This window comes from Sceloporus undulatus, chromosome 1 (assembly GCF_019175285.1).
Source record: "Sceloporus undulatus isolate JIND9_A2432 ecotype Alabama chromosome 1, SceUnd_v1.1, whole genome shotgun sequence".
Classification (NCBI taxonomy): Eukaryota; Metazoa; Chordata; class Lepidosauria; order Squamata; family Phrynosomatidae; genus Sceloporus; species Sceloporus undulatus.
The window spans coordinates 162,331,780-162,354,747 of NC_056522.1; the positions used below are offsets into that span (position 1 = coordinate 162,331,780).

The 22,968-nt window shown below is 40.1% G+C and overlaps 1 protein-coding gene across 6 annotated transcripts in view; it reads left to right on the top strand.

The window, feature by feature from the left end:
* CPS1 (carbamoyl-phosphate synthase 1) overlaps window positions 1–22,968 on the top strand; it is a 189,272-nt gene that overhangs the window by 91,387 nt on the left and 74,917 nt on the right. For all 6 annotated transcript variants that reach the window (XM_042446998.1, XM_042446996.1, XM_042446994.1 and 3 more), the window contains 2 exons: window positions 2,263–2,439; window positions 7,523–7,641. In XM_042446998.1, the coding sequence (XP_042302932.1) occupies window positions 2,263–2,439; window positions 7,523–7,641 (296 nt within the window). The remainder of the gene's footprint in view (window positions 1–2,262; window positions 2,440–7,522; window positions 7,642–22,968) is intronic.

A 22,968-nucleotide genomic window follows, 5' to 3' on the forward strand; every position in this document is an offset into this window, starting at 1 on the left:
CAACACTTTGTGGAGTGATGATTACTGTTGTTGTTTTGTATTTGCCTTCCACCATTTGAAAGTACATTGTACACATCTGCAGTTTTATAACTTTGCTTAAAGTCTTGGTACAACTGTGTATCAGATTCCATATTTCTATATGTTGGTGAAGTGCAATGATTTTGCACTCTATTGAGATCCAAGTTTCCTTATGTATTTTCAGCATTGACACTGTAGTCTATAGCTTCAAAGGTACAGTCCTTAGGAGCAGCGGGTTTGTAGATGGACCACTGCAATGGTAATGGCCCTGGTCCTTCCAAAGTCCTGCCATGTTCTTGTTGACAAGTAAAAATTAAAGGATCTTTTTTTGCCCACCCCCGACTTTGCAAAGGCCACTCTCCACTTGCACAAAGGAAATCTTGGATGGAGTAAAGACAGTTAGACAAGCATTAAGGTAGTCTAAATTCCCCTCTGTATTAGGGGCACTGATGGAGACTAGGAGAGCTGTGGATCCAGTGGATCCCTGTGCACTCCCTGCCCTTTGCCATCTTCAGATGTACCCATCGGCACAATGAGATTGGAAGTTTTGATACCAGAAGGAAGCCATGTAGAAAGTTTGACTCACCTGGATAGAATCAATGGGAGAAACCTGGGAATGGCTATTCCCTTAGGTAGCCATAGCATCATTGTCAACATCTCATAGAAAGAGCTGATCAATCATATGGTCTTTAGGATGTAATCCCAAAGTTGCAGACTGTGCACTAAGGCACAGGTATGGAGAATTGTCTATATGTTAATGACTTAAAAGAAAAGAAAATAAAACCCTGATGTTTGCTGCTCTGTTATACACCAAACTACATTTCCACAGATTATTTTCTTTTAGGATCTGAGTCCTTTTGGATAGGACAATTTTTATAGCATTGTAAAGGTGGTAGTAGAACAGAGCTTGACTTTTAAAATCTTAATTTAAAACTGTTTCAAGCAATATCAACACCTACATCTCTAAAGTTTCAAGAGAAATGGAATGAGGCAACATGTGCAGTTTATGTATCTAATTAACTAATTACACATCAGCTATCCAAGTGCAATGATCAATGATATATTTGTTGGTCTCCCTTTTTTTTCCTAGAATGTTTGCCAAATATCTGTCTGGCTAAATTATTTTGACATTTGAGGCCAAATTTAGAGAATCAGTTCTCTTCTTTCTTTGCCCCCTCCATAGAGAACTGTGAGTTAGATTATTCCTTTTTGGACAAAGTAGAACTCAGGAGGAATTGCTTAGACAAATAATCATAATTAAAATAATTACACTATTTAAAAATTATGCAAAATATACTTACGGATTTGAAAAGGCAATGAGTCCACAAGATTGTTTATGTAATTTTTTTTTACAGTTTATATACATATGACTAAAAACTACCATACCAAAACTATAAACAAAACAACAACAATCCTAACATAATGCAAACAAAAATTAACAAACACTCTGACTTGCTCCCCCCTCAAAAAAAAAGAAAAGAAAAAAAGGTTATATTCCCCTGTTATTAAACTTCCTTTAATTTATAAAACACAAAACTCTTGCGATATAAGTAAACCTTTAGCCAGTCTATTTAGCCTGGAATATTTTTTGTCCTCCATTTTCTTATCATTGTTACCTTGGCTGCTATAAGAAGGGCCCATATTAATGCAATTTGCTTCATAAATATTCAGTCAAACTAAAACAATGATTTCTGGCTAAAGGAGAAACCTATATCTAATTATGATTTTAATATTATTGACCGTAAGTTTGTGTTTTGACCCAGTGTCAATAAATTAGCAAAAATCAACCAATCAATAAATTAATTTTAAAAAATCAGTATCAAGTCCATCTCCAGTGATTTTTAGGAAACAGATTGATTTTGTTGAGTCTAGCAAGATTTGTGAGATTTTGATAGAGCATCACTCTTTAGGTTTCAAGTAAAATATACAACATGTTTTTAACAGATTTCTTTTGAGGGTTAAAGGGTAAATATGTATTGACCAGCTGTTTTCACATTACATGCTGTACTTTTAATGATTTATTACTGACTTTGTAAATTCAAAGATTGTTTCATTATACTGGATCTTATATGCAGCCTCAAACAGAAGCACCACTAAATTTTCTGGCTGATTTGTTTAAAAAAATAAGTTATGCATATAGGGGAATGTGAACATTTCCTATTTTATCTTGCAGGAGGGGGTATGACTGAGTCTCAAACAAGGGCATCTTATGTGCTTGCCAGTAAAAGGGCTTCTTTATTGCAGGTTATGGCTATTGGGCGTACTTTTGGAGAGAGCTTTCAGAAGGCATTAAGAATGTGTCATCCTTCGGTCAATGGCTTCACATCATGCTTGCCAATGAACAAAGACTGGCCTTCTAATGTGGATCTCAGGGAAGAGCTGGCTGAAGCTTCTAGCATACGGCTGTATGCAATGGGAAAGGTAATGTAGGAAAAAGATGATTTGATCTCATCTGCCCTGTATGAATGATTATTGCAATCTTTACTTTCACTGGTGATTTTGCGAGGGCCAGAAAAGCCACATTTTCAGTTTATTTTTATTGCCACCAAGCCAGAATGAACAATAGTTATTACACTCTACACACAGGGATGTTTGGTCTACTCCATCAGATGGATCATCACTGGTTCCTCAGTACCACAAGGAGGAAGAGAGATAACTAAAATATTTCTGTGGTTAATCATCTGTTGGTTTATTACTAAGAGCAGAATGGGGTGTATGTGATAAGTAGTTTGATGTAGAAGCAGCTTGGACACAGCAGAACATATAGTAAAGTTACAAGTGCCAAATGATTAATTTAAGACAAGTCTCCTGAAATGTAGTATAGGGACAAATTTGACCACATGATCCTTTGATTTTCATAAGCAGAAGACAGCTTAGCCCCATAGTAAGAAAGAGAAGCAGTCTCACAATAAATATTCCCTAATTTAGAAGTAGGAGCAAGGAGGCTACTGTTGTCAATCTTTCTTCACAGAAACATGAGCTGGCATTCCTTCCCCTCCCATATCCTCAGATTCCACATTGTATTACACAAAGTCCTTTTTTGTCTCATCACTAATATGCTCAGTCTGAGAACAGACACTGATTCATCCAGAATATGGAGGTATTGAAATGTGGCTTAGGTTCTTTTTGATTTTTTACAACTTCAGCTTTCTTCACTTGTTAAAATATAGCTCAGACAGCTGGAACTGTGCTGGTCAGAAATCTCTAAACATTGTTCTGACACTTAAAGAATGAACAATTTATTCCTATTAAGTGCAAAGCCCTGTTAAATCATGTTGCAAGCCTTGTCAAAAGTCCTTCTTTAACCCTCACTCTCCTCAAGGGATGCCTTTTTCTTTTTCTTTTTGGTTGGCTGGGCTGAGAAGAGTTATGACTGTTTTCATTTTAAATGCATACACTGCTCTCTCTCTGTGCCCTCAGGCCACCTGTTGACTTATAGCAACCCCCTGAATTTCATAGGATTTTCTTAGGCAACGAATACTCACAGGTGGTTGTGCCAGTTCATTCCTCTGACACATAGCCTGCACCACCTGATATTTCTTGTTGGTTTCTCATTCAAATACCAACCAGGGCTGACCCTGCTTAGTTTCCAAGATCTCTTGCCTTTAAATAAATAATAATAAATAAATTTTTTATTTATACCCCGCCCTTCCGAACGATCAGGGCGGCTAACAAAATGCACCAAAGTGCAAACAGCAAACAGATTAAAAACACATATAAAAACAACAATCCTTAAAAAACAATAAAAAACCCCTTAGCCCAACCTCACGGCCACGAGAGAGGAGGGAGGCCCACAGGATATTTAGACGGGGAATGCCTGATTAAATAGGAAGGTTTTGAGACCCTTCCTAAATTGGGCCAGGGTGGTAGATGAGCGGAGCTCCGTGGGCAGCGTATTCCAAAGGGCTGGGGCAGCTGTGGAAAAGGATCTTCTGGCAGTAGCAGCCAACTTAGCCCCAGGCACCTTCAGGAGTTGCTGCCCAGATGTTCTGAGGGTGCGAGGCGGAATGTACGGGGAGAGGCGGTCCTTTAGGTATCCTGGGCCCAAGCCATTTAGGGCTTTATAGGTAATTTAGGGTATTTAAGGTGCACACATAGATACTGCCTCTGTAATAATGACTATTTCATTTCTGTTTGAAAAAGGACTTAACAGTCGAGATGCAAAGGAGAGCAGAATATAGCTACCTTGAATCCCATTTTGGGAGAAAAGAAATATATAAGTCCAATAAATAGGAAGGGGAAGCAGGGATACTCAGTCTTATTTTATGCATTTATGACTTAGGCTTGTTACAGACTGCCAAAATAAAGCTGCTTCGGGTCTCTTTGGAGGTATGCTGTTTAAATGATGCATGCATCCTAAGGATCTGGAAGCTGCACCAAAGCTGCACTCCAGTGCTTAGGAAAGGAGTGTGGCTTTGGCGCGACCTCCAGACTCTTAAGACCCATGCATCATTTAAACAGCATACTTCCAAAGAGACCCGAAGCAGCTTTATTTTGGTAGTCTGTAACAGGCCCATCTTAACTTTTTTTTAGTTTTCTTTATATTTTCTAGTCTATGAGCAACATCTGCAGTTTTCTGCAGTAGACCGCAAAACTAAAAAAGAAGAAGACCCAAACCCATTTAATTGCTGATGGCAAACTTGCAAATAAGCAGTTCCGCAAAAATTAAACACGAGAAAGTTGAGGTTTGACTGTATTCTATTTTGGAGTGTAGGTGGAGGCTGCCATCAATCTTGAAAAGGAGCCACTTCTCAACATGCTGGAAGCTGACATTTATTAGCTAGAAAGCCTCACAGATTTGTTTAAGCCCATTAAAACTAATGTCTTCTTCAAGGCTATACAAACAATATGGAGGACAATACATAATATATATTGTCATAAATAGTAGAATTCTCTCTGTTCATGCATTGCCTGTAACCTGTATATACTCACTAAAGGTCAGAACTGCAAAAATGGCTGTCAGGAAACTCCAGTACCACTTGCGCATATATATATATATATATATATGTATATGTATATGTATATGTATATGTATATATTTGCTTACAAAATGAAAGCATGTGAATAAACGCTAAAGTTTTTTTTTAAAAAATGTGTGTACATATTATAAGAAGATGATAGAAAACATAGTTACAGTTCAAGAGCTTAATGAGTATCTGGAAAAAGAAAACAACAGAGTCTGAAAATACTACAAGAAGACTGTACAAGTGTGAGATAACTCAGGGACAAAACAGATCAGCTAAAAATGCTGGCATCGGGGTGAAGTGGAGGCCACATACACTCATTCTGATGTTGGCATCACTCCGCACATCTGACCGCATGGTGGGGACGTTTCACTGCGCAGCATATATACATGCTGAGCCAAAGAAACACCGAAAAGCTGCCACTGCAGCAGCAAGAGTGGCTTTCTGCTGGTTCTAAAAGGAGCAGCATTTTGCCATTCTTGTTAGAGCCAGCAAAGTGCCGGATCAGGGTGCGAGTGCAGTTGCCCCGATCTGGTTCTGACAGGGGCATTGGGAAGCTGCTCCTTTGGGGCTGTTTGAGCCCCTCACTGTCTTTGCTTAGAATTGAAGAGGCTGACATTTTAAGGAAACCACATTTCTTTCTATTTCAGCAAACCCCTAAGTGGAAGTAATATTCCTTAAGACCCAAAATGTAAGATCTAATGCAGAATGGTGTTTCAAAAAGGGACTTACTAAGGAATTGTTTTGACAGTAAGTGGTAGTGGAGTCTCCTGGTCAGAAAATTATATCATTTTGACTTTAAATGATCATACATAGGCAAAGTACTATCACTACTTCACTACTAGGCAAAGTAGAAGTACAGAAAGGTTCTACAACTTATGACATTATGTATATGTTTATGTGTTAGTTATGTTTTATGTGTCAGCATATTGACAGGCCAAAATTTGATTGGCATTTCAGCTAATAAACAACATCTGCTAACGTGTTGAGATGTATCTCCCTTTTCTTTTGTGGCCTTTTCTGGATGCTATCCAGTTTTTCTTCTCATTGATGTTGATCTTGCCCTCTTGGCAGCTAAGGCTTTTAAAAAATGTTGGATAAATGGAATTTTAGGCCTAAATATGAAGGCACCAGATCCCGGCTGACTTTGGAAGCTAAGCAGGGTCAGGGTCATCCCTGGTTAGTATTTGGATGGGAGACCACCAAGGAATGCCAGGCACTGTGGTCTGTATTTCAGAGGAAGGAATTAGCAGACCACATTTGAGCATTCCTTGACTAAGTAAACCCTATGATATTCATGGAGTCCCCATAAGTTTACAGGCAACTTACAGACAAATACAAATAGTATTTTGGATAAAGGAATGTTTTCCATCTTGACTCATCTGCTGAATCATTGACTTCTTGTTGCTAGTGATTGGTTTAAGTTGGACAGTGGTCCATTCTATTAGTCTTTATTATTGTTCCTCATTAATCAAGTTTATACCCTAAACTGCCATGTGATTATTACAGAGAATTGTTGCCAGCCATGAACAAAATGCCTAGGAACATTTGTTGTTCATATCTGATCTTTTTATTGAGTAACTGCTAATGTGGGTTTCAAAGAATCACAGGGTTCTCTGTAACTGGGCATGAAAACCAATAGGGAAGCATATTTGAAGGCCATGCTCAGTTCAGGAAAGGATGATTGACAGTAAGATGTAAGTGAAGCTGTGCTGCTTTGTTTGACTTTAAATTGTCATCAAAATAATGGCGTACGGGAACATTTCAGCAGACTGCTGAAAATTGGCAGGGTTTTTCTTCCCAGGCGCCTTTAAGGGGTCAATGTATTTTTTCCCCAGCTGCTGGCGGTTGCTTTATATTATCTATCAAACCCATCTTAGTGCATGCGATTGGTGTAGTTATGCTTCTGCTCATCCATAGACCGAAATAAAGTCAAATATCAAACAAATCAAATAAATCAAATGAATTGAATGTATGCAAGGGACAGAAACTAAAACCTTGGAAATCAGCCTTTGGGGTGTCTGAATTGTTCTTTCTGCTGTCCATAATGTGGGTAAAATATGTTTAGTTTTGAAGAGACTATTAAAATGATATACAAACAACCAAAGGTGCATTTTAACAACACTGAAAGGAAAGTCAAAATTAATTCAGTTGTTTTGACTTAAGGCCCTATCACACTACCCAATTATAGTGCTATTGACAGGCTTTAACTGCCATGGTTCCATTCCATGCAGTTTGTAGTTTGGGGAGGCACTGGAGCTCACTAGCTAAGAATTTCAAATGCCCCTCCCTATACTGCAAATCCCATGCTTTCATAGGATGAAGCCATAGTAGTAAAAGTGGAATCAAAGTTCTATAATTCTGTAGTATGAGAAGGGTCTCAGTTGCAGTTAAAAAGCAGACCTTAAAAACTTGAAGGCATGTTTGGAGAGGAAGTAAAGTTGAGGAATAAGTACCACTTACTTTCAGCAAGTACTCACGAAAAAAAACCTGGTTCTTGGGACATGAAATTGTAATTAATCAAGACTTCTTTCTGACAGGCTTTGAATGACAATATGCCTGTAAATGACATCCATAAACTTACAGCCATTGACAAATGGTTCATCTATAAAATGCGTGATATTGTGAAAATGGAGAAGGACTTACAAGGTCTTAACAGGTAAGATTACCAAAGTAATTTCTTTTGAAGAGAGCTCAGCGTATTACAGTACATTCTTCACATGGCCACCCCAGTAGTTGAGGAATTGCTTTTCCTTATGAAAGTGCTGATGTAGCAAAAGTTTCCAATCATGTATTCATTTTTAAGGTATGTATTAGTGAGATGTTTAGCAATGGTGTACACACATATATTGAAATAAGGCATTATGAGGGGCTGCACCTGAGTGGGTGCCTGAGTTAAGTTTTCATCCCAGGGTCTCTTGACAACTGGCTGTGCCACTTTCCCCCTCTTGGCTTCTATTCCTCCCTTGGCTTTCCAACTCTCATCACTGTCCAGTGCCACTCCCTCAAGTGCTTCCCACCATCCTCTTCAGACCTGTGCAGCTGGGTTTTATTCCTGCCAACTTGTTGGCAAGATGCCCCAAACCTGAAAAATGTGCCACTTCTCAGTTCTTTTGCTGGCACTCAGTTATGTTTCTGGACAAAACCTGAGCTACAATTAGGGGTTCTTATTGTTAGGTGTCTGCTTTGGCTTGCCAACTGTTGTTCCCCAGAAAGATGGAGCAAGAGATTGTGTAGTGATCAACATGGCAAGGAGGAAATGTTCCCATGAAGTGAAAGGGACATCAGAACTGAACATCACACACAATCTGAACCCTACACACTATTGCTGTTTCTTGCTTTCAGTCCTGTTAAACATCAATCTTTTCATCCCTTTTTCAGGGTGAAATCTACTGTTTGTTAAAGTGCAAATTGTTTTGAGCTGGCATACAATGTATATTACTAACATGCGAACTGCTGTTCTGGATGCATGCACACTTTCATAGAGAGGAGGAGGGCACTGTATTTTTTCTGTCCAATTGGCATGATAAAAGAGCATCTCTTTTATCCCATCCTTCTTTCTTAGGTAAAAAAAAAAAATCAACTTCCTACTAGACAGTCCCTTATATTGCTCTACTCTCTCAGTTTTAGACAACACTGTATTTACTTATTTAGCAAAAAGCAAACAAATAAGTCCAACATTTTATGAAAACATTTTGTGTTAATTGTAACTAAACAAGTAAATATGTAGCCTTAAAATACTCAGCAGAGAGAAGACTAAAAACATACAGCACCTAAGTAGTGGTCAGGAACATAAAAGGACAGTCTGCAGGAAATAAAAATAAATAAATTCTTCACCTGATACAGAAATTACAACAAATAAGACAACATGGAAGCCTATCTAGGGAGGACTGGCTGTCACTAAGATGCCCTCACCAAGATAACCCTATCTCTAATGGCCACATGACTTGATAAGGACAACCAGACCTGCCTATTCAAGAGAATTGCATGATCCATGTTGGTATAAGTGGGAGAATGAAATTTTCAAATATTCTTAGCCCACACCATTGAGGTAGTACCTATTATCAGGCACTTTGGCTTAATTTTAGGTGATTATCTTAGAACAAGCATGTTGTAGTGATTTGAGCATTACACTATGACTCTGGTCCAAATCTTCACTGGGTGACTTTGGGCAAGTCATACTCTCAGCTTCAGAGGAAGGCAAAGGCAAACCTTCTCCGAACAAATCTTGCTCCAAAACCCTGTAATATGTTCAGCTTAGGGTCTACAGAAGTTGGAAACTTCTACCACCATCACATCCAGGTAGGCAAAGTCAGGCTTGCTGAAGGCTCAGGATGAAAATCAGGAGGAAGGATGATGGTACAATATGTGATGCTCATGGCTTCCCTCAATTCATGGCTTCCTTTGACCTGTTTGAAGAAACCAGCTACTTTAGGAGGTAAATGTCAGTTAGAGCCATCAACATGGCCCTTTTAGGGTCACTTGATTTCCCAGGCCTGGCAAGTGGCTGAGTGGGAACTCTGACCAAATACTTCCACTAACAGAGGGAGTGTCTGACTGGCAGTGCTGGATCTCCAGCTCTCCCATTTTGAAACCTGCAGCACCTGAACTTTTCCTGTCTGCCTAGGCACAGTAGTTCAAACTGAGAAAGCAGATGAAGCACAGAACATTATACAATGCATGCAGATTCACAACTGTTAGAACCTTCTGTCCTTTAAAGCAAGCTTAAGAGAGAATGAATGGTATAATGTTAATGATTGGTATAAACTGGAACAGATTGGAGGGGTTGGTTGCTCTTTCCCGTTCTGCTTGCTGAAATGGTGATCGGGGGAGAGAGCAGCAGCAGCAGGAAACCCTCCTTAGAATAAGGGGAAGAGACTCACCTGGTTTTGAAAAAAGCACGAAAACCCTGGCTTTGATGAGCTGCCAGCAGTAGCCGCTCAGCACTTCTGATTGGGATCACTGGTAGCTAATTAGTAGCTCTGAGAGGCAGCTGGCAGAAAATCATGGGGAAGAATTTTTAACCTTACAAAAAGACGAAAGAAAACTTGGTAATAAAGCTCCTGTTACTAACTACTGGACTATAAAGTATTGGTATGTGGGGTGGGAATGAAGACATTGCCCCCAACCAGAATCTTCCCTCCCCAGTGACATTTCCATTCAGTCCCCAAATTGTTAGCACTGCAGAGAGTGAGGCCGTCACAATGGTAAATACCTGGAAATCTTCTATTTGCTATGTTCTCATTCCCTTGGCAACTCTGTTTACGCCTTTTCTTTAGATGCTTTAGCTACAGTTCTAAATGCTTTTGCTGAAGTTTTCATTACTGCAATGCTAGAAATTTGGAGACTGAGGAAAAATTCATTACAAAGGAGGGAGAGAGGGAAATAATTCTTTTGTGTGTGTGTGTGTGGGGGGGGGGTCAATTCTTTCATTTTGCCTTCTTCCTCCTGTTCTGAACAGTTCCTGAAAATTGCCCTCTGTGGGATGGAGGGGGAATGGAACTGGCACTTCTGCTATCATTGGCGGCCTTCTGGCATGTTGTAAAATGCATCCTTTCCCCATTCCGTTCCCTTCCTGCCCCCTTTCGTCTGCACCTGGGCTGTTCTAAAAGCCCCTGTGATGAGGTCCCACTCTCTTCAGAGATAAACTACACTTTGGGGAAAAAATGAAATGCAGATATATAGGATGAGGGACACTTGGCCTGACAACAGTACATGTGAAAGGGAACTAGGAATCCTAGTAGATGACAAGTTGAACATGAGTCAATGGTGTGATGTGGCAGCTAAAAAGCCAATGCTGCATCAACAGAAGTATAGTGTCTAGATTGAGGGAAGTAATAGTACCACATTATTCTGCTTTGATCAGGCTTCACCTGGAATACTGCATCCAGTTCTGGGCACCACAGTTCAAAAAGAATGATGACAAGTTCGAGCATGCCCAGAGGAGGGCAACAAAAGTAATGAATGTTCTGCCCTAAGAGGAATGACTTAGGGAGCTGGGGATGTTTAGCCTGGAGAAGAGAAGGTGAAGAGGTGATATGATAGCTCTGTTTAAGTATTTGAAGGGATGTCTTATTGAGGAGGGAGCAAGCTTGTTTTCTGCTGCTCCAGAGATTAGGACATGGAACAATGGATCCAAAGTACAGGAAAAGAGATTCCACCTAAACATTAGGAAGAACTTCCTGACAGTAAGGACTGTTTGACAGTGGAACAGACTCCTTCAGAATGTGGTAGTCTCTTTCTTTGCAGGTTTTTAAACAGAGGCTGGATGGCCATCTGTTGAGGTTGCTTTGATTGTGTATTCTTGTACAGCAAGGAGTTGGACTGGATAGCCCTTGAGGTGTCTTCCAACTCTGATTCTGTGATTCAAAGCAAAGTGTGAATGGAACTCTGTGAACCAGGAGCAAAATAAGGAGGTGGTTTTTTATGTGCATAGAAAGGTAGAAGGTTGTATAGTCAGTGGAGGTGTGTGTTTGTGTGAAAGAAGTACAGTGGCCCTTGGTATCCACCGTGGTTTAGTTCTAGGACCTCCCGAAGGTACTAAATTTGTGAATGCCCAAGATCCATTGTATACAATGGCATAGTAAAATGGTGTCTTTTACCTAGAATGCAAAAATCAAAGTTTGTGTTCTGGATTTTTAAAAATTTACTTTCAAACCATGGATGGTTGAAGCCATGGATATGGAATGCCAACTGTAAAAGTGGTAAAGGTGGAAAGAAACTGGTCTTCCTCTTCTACTATTATTTTTCATTTAAATATTGCATAATGTTCAGTGATTTGCTCACCTAGATCTTCACCAAGCCATCTATATTAATACTTCAATTAATGAGCCTTATGGAAAGTGATGGAAGTGCAGCTTTTCCATGACATTGCAGTGACTCGCTCTGACCCACTGAAGAACCTGGGTTAGGAGCATCAATCATTTATTTATTTTAAAATGCAGAACTTGAAGTGTCATGCTGATCTTCTAGATATTCTTCTAGTCAGAATCCCATCTGAAAAGATATATTTAGATTCCTGACTCAGTACCCAGAAATGTACTTACTTCCCTTCCTCTCTTCAGAAAGCTATGATTGTGGAGGCATTTAAACATAAATGGGTGCCTTTCCTTTCTAATACGTCTGTATAAAATAAAGCACAGTGAATAGCTATAAATTGAAGATCAAGGCTGTTTATCAAGCTCTATGCTTTGCTGATGTGGGCATTCTCTTTTTGTATTTTATGATTCCAACTGAGCCTTGGTGTTGAATTATTGTCTGCACTGCTGGTCCATTTTTAAAATAATTAATTTTATTATTCTTGACACTTGAGGATTTTGGCAATGGAGCCACATGAGGGCGCTAGAAACTCACCATATTTAAAAATACAGAGGCGGTGGGGAGAACTTGACAGAAAGGTTCAGATTAGTGTTATGAAAAAGGCTTTTCATCTAATCTTTGTTCTGCTCCTTTGGCAATCTGTAAATTTTTAATTGAGTAGAATGCCATGTTCTGTAGGCTGTGTGTCAGAGGAAGGAGCTGGAAAAAACTCCTCTGTGCATTTCTTGCATTAAAAAAACCCTATGAAATTGAAGGGGTCCCCATACGTTGACAGGTGACTTGAAGCCACACAGACAGTTTCCATTTCACCCACAAAGTCAACTGGAGTTTTAGCTAAGCAGAAGCATTAGTGGCTATGAAAGAAAGGTGATGGTAGATTAATGACAGTTCCACATGTCGTGGCTTAACCTCCCTCCAGCCATGTTCGATTGTCTTTTTCATTTCACTGAGAAACAAAGGAGTGTGTGAGATGTGGTGGGCGATCTGAACCAATACTTCCTACTAATTTCAAGGGATACAGTTAGGATACTATTAAACTCACTAAGGCCTGTTACAGACTGCCAAAATAAAGTTGCTTCGGGTCTCTTTGGAGGTATGCTATTTAAATGATGCATGGGTCTTAAGAGTCTGGAGGTCATGCCAAAGCCAGACTCCATTCCTAAGCACCGGAGGGCAGCTTTGGTGCAGCTTCTGGATTCTTAGGATGCATGCATCATTTAAACTGCATACCTCCAAAGAGACCCGAAGCAGCTTTATTTTGGCAGTCTGTAACAAACCAAAGAAATGCAAAGTACTTCACAATGTGTGGATGCACACAGCCGCTTTTCCCTTATGGTGATAGTCTGTTGCTAAATTAGCCTAGGAAACGTCATGGCAGAAGCTGGTTGAATGAAAAGAGGCAACATAATCTGAGTGGTTACAGAATAGTTGTTTGTGTGCGGGTTTTTTTCTGGTTTTCTTTTTGCCTGGTAGTTGAAGCTCATGAGCCCGCTTAGAATTGAAATAAAGTCACATTCAGTGTGAGAGCTGTGTAATGAGAGGGCTTTTATTACCCTTTCCTAAATGTTCCAAAAGACTCATGCACTGAAGGAAATGTTGGGGAAACAAGAGAGTGAAAGCTAAGAGAAATGAAAATAAACAGGGTGCATCTTTACTTTAGTGCATACATCAAAAGAAACAGAAGATGCATTGTGACTTCAAGTAAGGGGATAGTCCCATATACCAGGTCAGGCTGCACTTCTAAATGACTGCCAGAGGAAAGTTATATGAGTGATGGAAATGTGATTTGGCACTTTTATGCCACCCCTGAAGCAGCTGTTACCATTCACCATTCCGCTCCTGCCTTTACCTCACCATCTACATTTTGTTCTACCTTTGCTGCAGAACTGTTTCTAGCTTGAAAATAACCCCCTGTGACACCAGCCTCACTTTAGATCTCTCAGGCAATGTTTAAACATGACCAAACGCTCAGTGGCAACTTCCTGTCTGCTTGCCCCATATCTCTGCTAGCTGCAATATAGTTCTTCTACAGTATTACAATTATCATTAATTGTTTGCATTATAGAAGTGCCTAGAGGCCTGGCCATGAATTGTTCCAGCAGAACATATTCCTTTTAAAACCAGATGCTGAATTTGGCTTGATCTGTTAGGCAGATAAAGATACCACAGAGTGATTGAACATTGCAAAATGAACTGCAGTTAGAAGAAGAAAAAGTAAATAGCACACTGCAATCCAAGGTCCGTGGTATCATGTGCTTTGTTAGTTAATACTCGATAGCTCACTGAACAATGTGCTTTCTCAGTTAATAGCCAATGGCTCACGGAACAGCAGCTGCACCAGTGAGGGCCAACTTGTGTGTTGTATTCTCTAATAAATCATTTTTAAAAAGCTGATTTTTACTCCTAGGAGGCTCACCAGATTTCGATAAAGATATGAAATAAAGTATATTTCCTGTTTTGCTCATAAAGAAAACAAAAATATTTCCTCATTTCTGGAAATATGGATATTTTACATTTTAACATTTGTAGTTTTGCTTGAAATGGGCATGTGATTAGTTGTTATTGTTAACTGCCCTCAGGTCAACCCTGACTCATAGTGACCTGGTAAAGGATTCCCTGTCCTCAGTTGCCCTTCTCAGATCTTGCAGGCTCAGGCCTGTGGCCTCCCTGATTGAGTCTAACCATTTGATGGGTGGTCTTCCTCTCTTTTAACTGCCCTCTCACTTTCCCAGCATCATTGTCTTTTCTAGTGGTCCATGCCTTCTCATGATGTGGCCAAAGTATCACAGTCTCAATTTAGTCATCCTGGCTTCCAGGGAGAGTTCAGGTTTGATCTGTTTTAGAACCTATCTGTTTGTCTTCTTGACCATCCATGGCATTTCCAGCACTCTTTTCAGTCATTACATTTCAAATGAATTTATTCTCTCTCTCTCTCTCTTTCTGTTCAACTGTCACATCCATATATTGTAATGGGGAATACATTGGCTTGGACTATCCTCACTTTAATGTTCAGAGTTGTATCTTTGCAATTTAGGATCTTGTCCAGTTCTTTCATAGCTGTTCTTCCCATTCCTAGTCTTCTTATTTCTTGACTGCAGTCTCCATTCAGGTCAATATTTGACCCAGGGTTTGGGAACTCTTTGATTATTTCAATTTTTGTTGTTTTTGAGGATGAATTGTCGTGTTTTGTGTTTTCCTTCTTAACCTTCTTCGGTAATTGTTTCAAGTCAATGTACATAATAATGTATATGTAATGCTGTCTCTGAATGCATGTAATCCATAATTCAAAAGCCCTTTGTGCAAGACAGTGATAATTTTACTTTGGAGCATAACCAGTAATGGGATATATGGTGATAGTGGAAACCTGGTGGAACTAAATTTTGCTCCTGGGTTCTGCACTGTTGCGTTCCCTGAGAAACCATTTATCCCATTTCTAGATAATAGCAATATAAGGCTGGTAAGTGACAGTTCGTGTTACTGGCTGTGCTTAGAACAGAAGTCGATGTTGTTAGATTGCAATTCCCATTAGCCATAATCATCATAGACAATGGTGAGTAATTATAGAAGTAGTAGTTTTAAAAATTCTGAAGAGTTGTACTTTTCCAGCCATGGAAACTGCCTCCTTTTTGGTCATTCCACTGGTCCTTATCATATCCTTGTAGTCACTATTTGGATTGACTTTGTGGGCTTTTCTGAGGTGCATTTTTGTTGGCAGTTTTGAATCCACAATGTGCATCCTAAAAATTAGATATTAGAAAAAAATTATGATGTTTTTGGGAGGGAGGATAATTTTTTTGGCTCAATCTTTGGGGCTGGGGTGAGGGTGCCAGGTCCTTGAGAAGGCATACAGGCTGTTTGATTCCACCCCTGATTTAGAAGAAGACAGAGTTGATGAAGTATCTTCCATCCATCTCTTTCCCTGTGTGTTTGTCTGTCTTCCTGCATATATGAGAGTAAATGTGCATGGGCTGATCTTTTCTCTGAGACTCTTTGATTATTGTATAAAAGATTCCATCCTCTTCTCTTCTTGAAATCACATTCACTTTATTGGTTTTCATGGGGGGAAGGAAAGGCTTCTCTGATTTCAGCTGTACACTGGACATACTGTATTGTGTAACTGCATGGTGTGCAGAGTGTAATGAACAGTTAGGAATATATTGAGGTAGGTGTTAGTCCTTCCAAGAACATTTACCAAAACAATTTCTTTTGCTTCACAGTGTTTTCCAGTGAATTTACGGCATCTAAAGCAAGTGTGAAGAAACTTAGGGGCCCTGATTTTGCCTTTTTGAGGTTCCAATCTAGTCTTCTTTTCTAAAGCTTAATAAAAAGCTTTAGCAAAAGCTTTAAGCAAAAATATGTGGGTATGTTTGATTACTGCCTTTGATTCTTCCTGCCACTGGAATGGGCCCTTGAGAACTTCTCTGAAATTGACTTTGGTCCTCAGGCTGAAAGAGGACAGGACAGAATACCATGGGCCAACCCCAGGGAATCCTACTAATGGAACTGGCTTGTTCCCATCCCTGGTACTTACTTGGGCCACTGTGGTAATGAGAAGGTGTTCAGATGCACACCCACTGCCATACTATGGAGCTGCTGCTGCACCCCCTTACCTGCTGCCACCCTGATCATTGTGAAGGTCTCTGTTGCAGCTGTAAGGGCAGAAATGGGATGCCTGGCTTCACCCACATTGCCAGACACTCTTCTGATAGCACAGGTTGTGGAGGGGAACTTCATGGTGTTCTGCTGCAGCAGCAGTGGCAGATAAGGGGGCATGATATCTTTCCAGTCTGCCTGCTGTTGCAGCTGAGTTTCTAAGAATCTCACTTGCACAAACAGCTGGTCTTTTTGGATTGGGATAAAGGCTGGTTGGACCAGGGTAGAGCCAGATCCATCAGATCAGCTTCCAGTCTGCCCACTCCCAGCCCAGGGCTGTTGATCTGTGCCATGCATCATAAACAAGATGACACCAATCTGGGGTAACATGGGGCTTTTGGCCCATATATAGAACCCCTTAGTCTAAAACCGTCTTCTTAACACTATTGAGCTAGCCATACGTCGAGACTTTAAAGAAATGAGCAGATCCTTGGCTCTTCACATGAGATAGGCAGGCTTTCTGAGAGAAATACTTCAGGAGGCCTTACACAAACTGTTACCATTAGTCTTAGCTTTGCCTTCCACATGACTGTTTTTTCCAGTACCATGCACCAGAAGCATAATATCAACTATATCCGTCAATTAATGATGAGTACTGATCTTTGTCCAGTGATTGCAGAGAAAGAGAAATCAGAGCCATTAGGTATTCAGCGAGGGGAAGATGCTCTAGCTAGTACAGAGAAATGGATATTTGTGGAGGGAGAAAATATCAGCATATAGGCATCATTGGCAGTGGATGGCCATTTTTACAATTTTTGGATTGTTAATGATCACAACGTGTGGCATTTTAATTCCCCCGTTTCTCTTGTTATTCCCTCGTTTGCAACTGAAGGTTTGCCTGCAGCATTTAAACATCACAGCTGGCTGGGAGAGGAGGCGAAGGAAGAGATTATTGTGCTAGAAAACTATTATGGGACACTCTGAAAATAAAGAAAGGAAATATCATCAGCTTCTAGTGGATAGTGGATAGATATTTGTTGAACAACAAGTTTTTCCAGAACCCCCAGAGCCCCTAATAACCTGCCCCCAGTCCCTGTGGGGCATGCAAGGTGATTTCATTTCCACGGTTCTCTCTCTTTATCTGCTACTTTTATTTTATATATATATTTATTTTGCATCTGACTTTCAAAACTGGAGGGCAGAACAGTTCTTATCTCCTGGCTACCACCACCTCCCTTGAGAGGGGAGCACGTCACACAGAGCTCACCAGTTATTAATTCCTAATTTACCTAATTTAGATACTGCAAAAAAGAAATGGGTAGGGGGGAAAAGAGAGACATTTATTCTTCACCGATACTGATGGCCTCTGTGATTGGACTATTCACTTCAACTCTCCTATTCTTTAGCTGGCCTGTAAATCATACTGATTGCAAGATGGCAGGGGTTTAGTTGCCCTCTTTGGTTTAGGAAGAGGAGATTTCATGCTCTTGTGTTTTTTATTTTTTGCTAAAATGCTTTGTACTACTGCTGTACAAGCATCTTGGAGCCGACATTTCCACAACCTTTTGTAAACCTGAGCTTTTAAGACCCTTGAAGTAACTCATTTTATTGAGAAAGAAAGTGTTCCTTTTGGAAGGACGTGTCAAGGATGGTTCATCTGCTTCCTTTCCTTTCCTTTCCTTTCCCTTCCTTTCCTTTCTTTGTTTCTTTCACATTCACTGTGGAATCTTTGGCAGAAAGATTAGAAGTAATGAAAAACTAAAAGGTATATCTGCAGGAGACTGGAAGGCAGCTGTATACTGGTACCATTATTCTTTCAGTTTCAACATCATTAAATTCTTTCACAGTTAGAGAAACAATAGTGAAGTGGAGCTGCGTTTCAGTGTATTAACTAAATTACAATAATCTGAGTGTTTTCTTTTATGGGGGTTACCAAAGACAAGGAAGGCCTCATAAATACCATGTTTTTTAAGCACGATAAAACTATAATGAGGTGTTGGAAAACATGGCAGCAAACCAGGAGAGATGACTGAAGAAATGTGCATGTGTGTGTGTGTGTGTACTTGCACAAATAAACACACAGAAAGAGTTTTACTAAAGAAACTATAACATCTATGTTTTCAGTATTTGAAGCCGTGGACCCTCACAACCCCCCCTCCCCAAACAACTCAATATAAAGCAAACTATTTATTCATTTGAAGTTCTTGGGAGGGAGGGAGAAAGAAGACTGGCTCTGGACAAAGACTCACTGATAGGGATACGGATATAATCCAAAAGCCTCTCAAACACACTCATCTTAATACCACTTTAATGTCAGACTCTATGGCAGGTAGACTAATCAATAAATTCCAATCCTCTCACCGCTCTCCTCCTCCTCTCTCCCCCCTTCCTGGCTACTTCAAACAAACCTGAAAAAGAAATGTTTTGTAGTGGGCTTTCCTTCTTCTGAGAAAGAGCCCTTGGTTTCAAAGGTGTGAAAATAGCTGATCCTGCAAATGTATTTCAGATATATGTTTGCTCAATGTCCAGGGATATGAGCTGAAGGTGGCTGGGGTGACACAAAATCCATCTCCGGGTAAACAACTGAGACCAGCTTTTCTAAAGCTGCAACTTCCCCAAGAGGTTTTGTACATGCATTGTTGAGTGAGTAAGGGGCAAGGGACTGCACTTATTTCACAAGCTCTTCATTTTCCTAACTTGACTGGAAATTGATTGAAAAAGATTATTTGCACTGCAGCTAGACTGTCATTAAATAGACATCTGCAGCATTAATTCAGAGCTGCTCCTCCATATCTCTCACCATAAACCTTGAAACTCCCCCCCCCCCCCCAAAAAAAAAGCTTAAAATAGAAACAGGAGTGGGTGATGTCACTTCTAGCTTCTTTTTGGTCATTTTTGGGGGCTTTGGGTTTTGTTTGGAGATACGTGGAAGCTTGTGGGTTGGAAAAGCATCTTAATTTCTTAGTGGCTTAGAGCCTCTTGAGGGGTTGGATAGAAATTTATTTGGGGTCTGGGGGCTTTGGGTGGCTTCAGAGGCCACACTTTGGGGGCCAAATGGGCACAGCTGACCATACTCCTTTCCATTTACAAATATGGGCTATATAAAAGCAGGGATAATTATTTTATCCATTTTGTATTCTAGTTTTGCTTTTGAACTTTATACTATGCTGCAAACATGTGGTTGCTATAGAGATATGCAAGAGTTTGAGTAATACAAAACTCTTCCTCAGTCAGAATGGACTAACTCTTTCATATGCATAACACAAGTGTATATATATAAAAAATAAGGATCCCCCCGCTTCTTCTTAGTCTCGCTTGAAAAGGTAGTTGGTTATAAAAATGTATAACCTTGATAAACAGAGTTGGTAGATGGTGGGTTGAATAGAGGTCCTGGCTTCATAGATAATTATATTTGCATTAATAGACAAGCTTAATTAAAAAAAAACCTGCCAAGTCTTCCATCTTTCCTCAGATGATACTTGCTTTTAAGGTTGCTTTTTCACCTTCCTCTTCTGGAAATGCAAGTATGCCCATTTGGTGGTCAGTTTCATGCTGTTTTCTTTTCCTAAATAACATTAAGGGAAAGTTTTCTAGACCAAGACAAGATGTTCTAATGACAGCTTGGGTTCTTTTGCAAATGTTGTGATTTATTTACATGATTTAAAAAAATAAATTAAATCTCAGCTGTTATATGCCTTACAACTAGAATTAAAAGTTCCTGCTCCATGGAGCAGCTTTCAAGTCCAAACAGTGGTCAACATTTTGCCAGTGAAATGCAAGGCCAGGAGATTTGTGTTCTTCCCAACAGAGAACCCATTACATTTCATATGTATGTTCCTCTTCTCTCTCTCTCTCTCTCTCTCTCTCTCTCTCTCTTCAGTCCAGACCCCATACCATATTTCTGTTAGAGACATAGCTGGATGTGGTGCCACCTCTACTGATGAACAAGTGGTTTGCAACCATAGTGTTGAAGGAAAGTGGAGTATGAGGTGGCAACACACACACACATATACTGCTAGAAAGAAGAATGCTTACAACATTATTGGTTATAGCTAGACATAAAAAGAATACTTGTACATTTACAAGAAGAAAATGATCAGCTACTGAGACTTTTTTCATGGTATCATAGAGTTCAAAGAGACCACCATATAGGAATACACAATCAAAGCACTCCTGATAATGGACATCCAACTTCTAGTTAAAGACCTCCAAAGAAGGAGCCCCAACTACATTGTATTCCACTATTGAATAGGTCTTACCTTCAGGAAGTTCCTCCTAATGTTGAGGTGGAATCTCTTTTTCTGTAGTTTCAATCCATTTCTCTAGTCTCTGGAGCAGCAGAAAACAATCTTGCACCATCTTCAATGTGGCATCTTTTCAAATATTTAAAATATCATGGCCCTCTTAACCTCTTCTCCAGGCTAAACATACTCAGCTCCCTAAGCCTCTCCTCATAGGACATAGTTTCTAAACATTATACCATTTGGGTTGCCTTCCTCTAGACATGTTCCAGCTTGTCAATAGCCTGTTTGAATTGTGATGCCCAGACTGGACATAATATTCCAGGTGAGGACTTGCCAAAGAGGAACAGTGTGGTACTGTTACTTCCCTCAATCTAGACACTCTTTTTGAAACAGCCTAGAATCACATTGGCTTTTTAAAGCTGCTGCATCACACTGTTGATTCATATTCAGCTTGTGGTCCTCTAAGATTCCTAGATCCCTTTCACATGTACTGTTTTCAAGCCAGGTGTCACTCATCCTATATCTGTACATTTCATTGTTTTCTGCCTAAGTGTAGTACTTTATATGTCTCCCTGTTGAAATTAATTTTGTTAGTTTTGGCCCAATTTTATAATTTGTTATGGTAATTGAAATTAATATCCTGTTCTCTGGGGTATTAGCTACCCCTCCTAATTTGGTGTCATCTGCAAATTTGATAATCATGCCCTCTTTCCCATCATCCAAGTGAGTACTCTTTGGGTTTGGTTGGTCAACCAATTACAAATCCACCTAACAGTAGCATTATCTAGCCCATTAGTTTCTTTATTAGTTCCTTTACAAGACTATCATGGCAGACATAGGTACGTTACAGACCGCCGAGAAGTGGCGGTCTGCTGCTGCCGCCGGTTGCAGCATCCAGGAACTGCAGCAGCCAAACGACGCGGTTTCCGGACGCTGCCAAGAAGGAGCATGAAAATCGCGCTCTTTCTTGTGGCCCAGAAGAGACGCCGTGAGGCACTAGTCGTCCACTTGCGGCGTCACTTCCGCTGCATGACGTGTGGACACAGAGCATCCGTTATGTCAAAATGGCAGTGGCCGTGTGAAACGGCCGCCGCCATTTGTTACGGACTCTGTCCGTAACAGGGTAAGGGGTGTCTAGAAGAGACGCCCCTTTTTCAAACTGGGACGTCCTGAGGACGTCTGAAATGGCGGTCTGTAACCCGCCATAGTTAAAGGCCTTGTTGAAATCAAGTTATGCCACGTCCACAGCATTCCTTGCATTTACTGACATTATAACACTATACAAAAAGAGATAACATTAGTTTGGCACAACTTGTTTTTGAGAAACCCATATTGACTTTTATTGATCATGATGATCCTTTCAAAGTACTTACAGATTTTTTCATGGTATTAATGTCAGGTTGACTGGGCAGTAATTGTTTGGGTCCCCCTTCTCCCCCCCCCCTTTTGAAGATGGGGACAACATTTGTCCTCTTCCAGTCTGCTTGGACCTCTCCTGTTCTTCAGGAGTTCTTAAAGATTTTTGCCAGTGGTATTACTTCCACTAGTTCTTGTAATACACTCAGATGTAGTTCATCTGACCCTGGAGACTTTAATTCATTTAGAGTAGCCAGGTATTCTTGTACTACCTCTTTACCTATTCTGTGCTGCATTTCCCCTATTGTATCATCTCCTCCATTTCTCCCAGATTGAGAAGTGTTTTCCTTTTGTTAGAAGACCAAAGCAAAGAAGGTGTTGAGTAGTTCTGTCTTTTCTCTGTCCCCTGTTAGCATTTCTCAATCTTCTCCATACATGGGACTACCATTTCCTTTTGCTGTGGATAATTTTTTTTAAAAGCCGTCTGTTATTTTGAACCTCCTAGAAAACTTGAGCTCATTCTATTCTCCCTACATGTGCTGGTTATTTGTTTGAATTCCTCTTTGGCGATTTCCCCCTTTTTCCATTACTTGTAGGTCTCCCTTTTAAAACTTAGCTCATTTGAAAGTTCTTTAGACATCCATTCCATTTTCTTAACACCTTCCATTATTCATCCTCATTGGAACTGTTTGAAATAGTGCCTTCAAGACCTCACTTTTAAGAGGCTATCATCCATCATGAACTCCTTTAGTATTCCTAACCCCTGGATTGCATCTAGTATTCCTCTAAGTTTACTGAAATCAGCTTTCCTAAAGTCTAGAATATCCCCTATGTCAATACTCAGATGAGGAATATGAACTCTGTATTCCACAAAGCGTGCATATGACCCAGTCTTGCAACCACCAACAAAGTTGTGACAGGTATAAAACATACAGCCAATGGCAACTGAATACTGAAACAAATGAGGTACCATT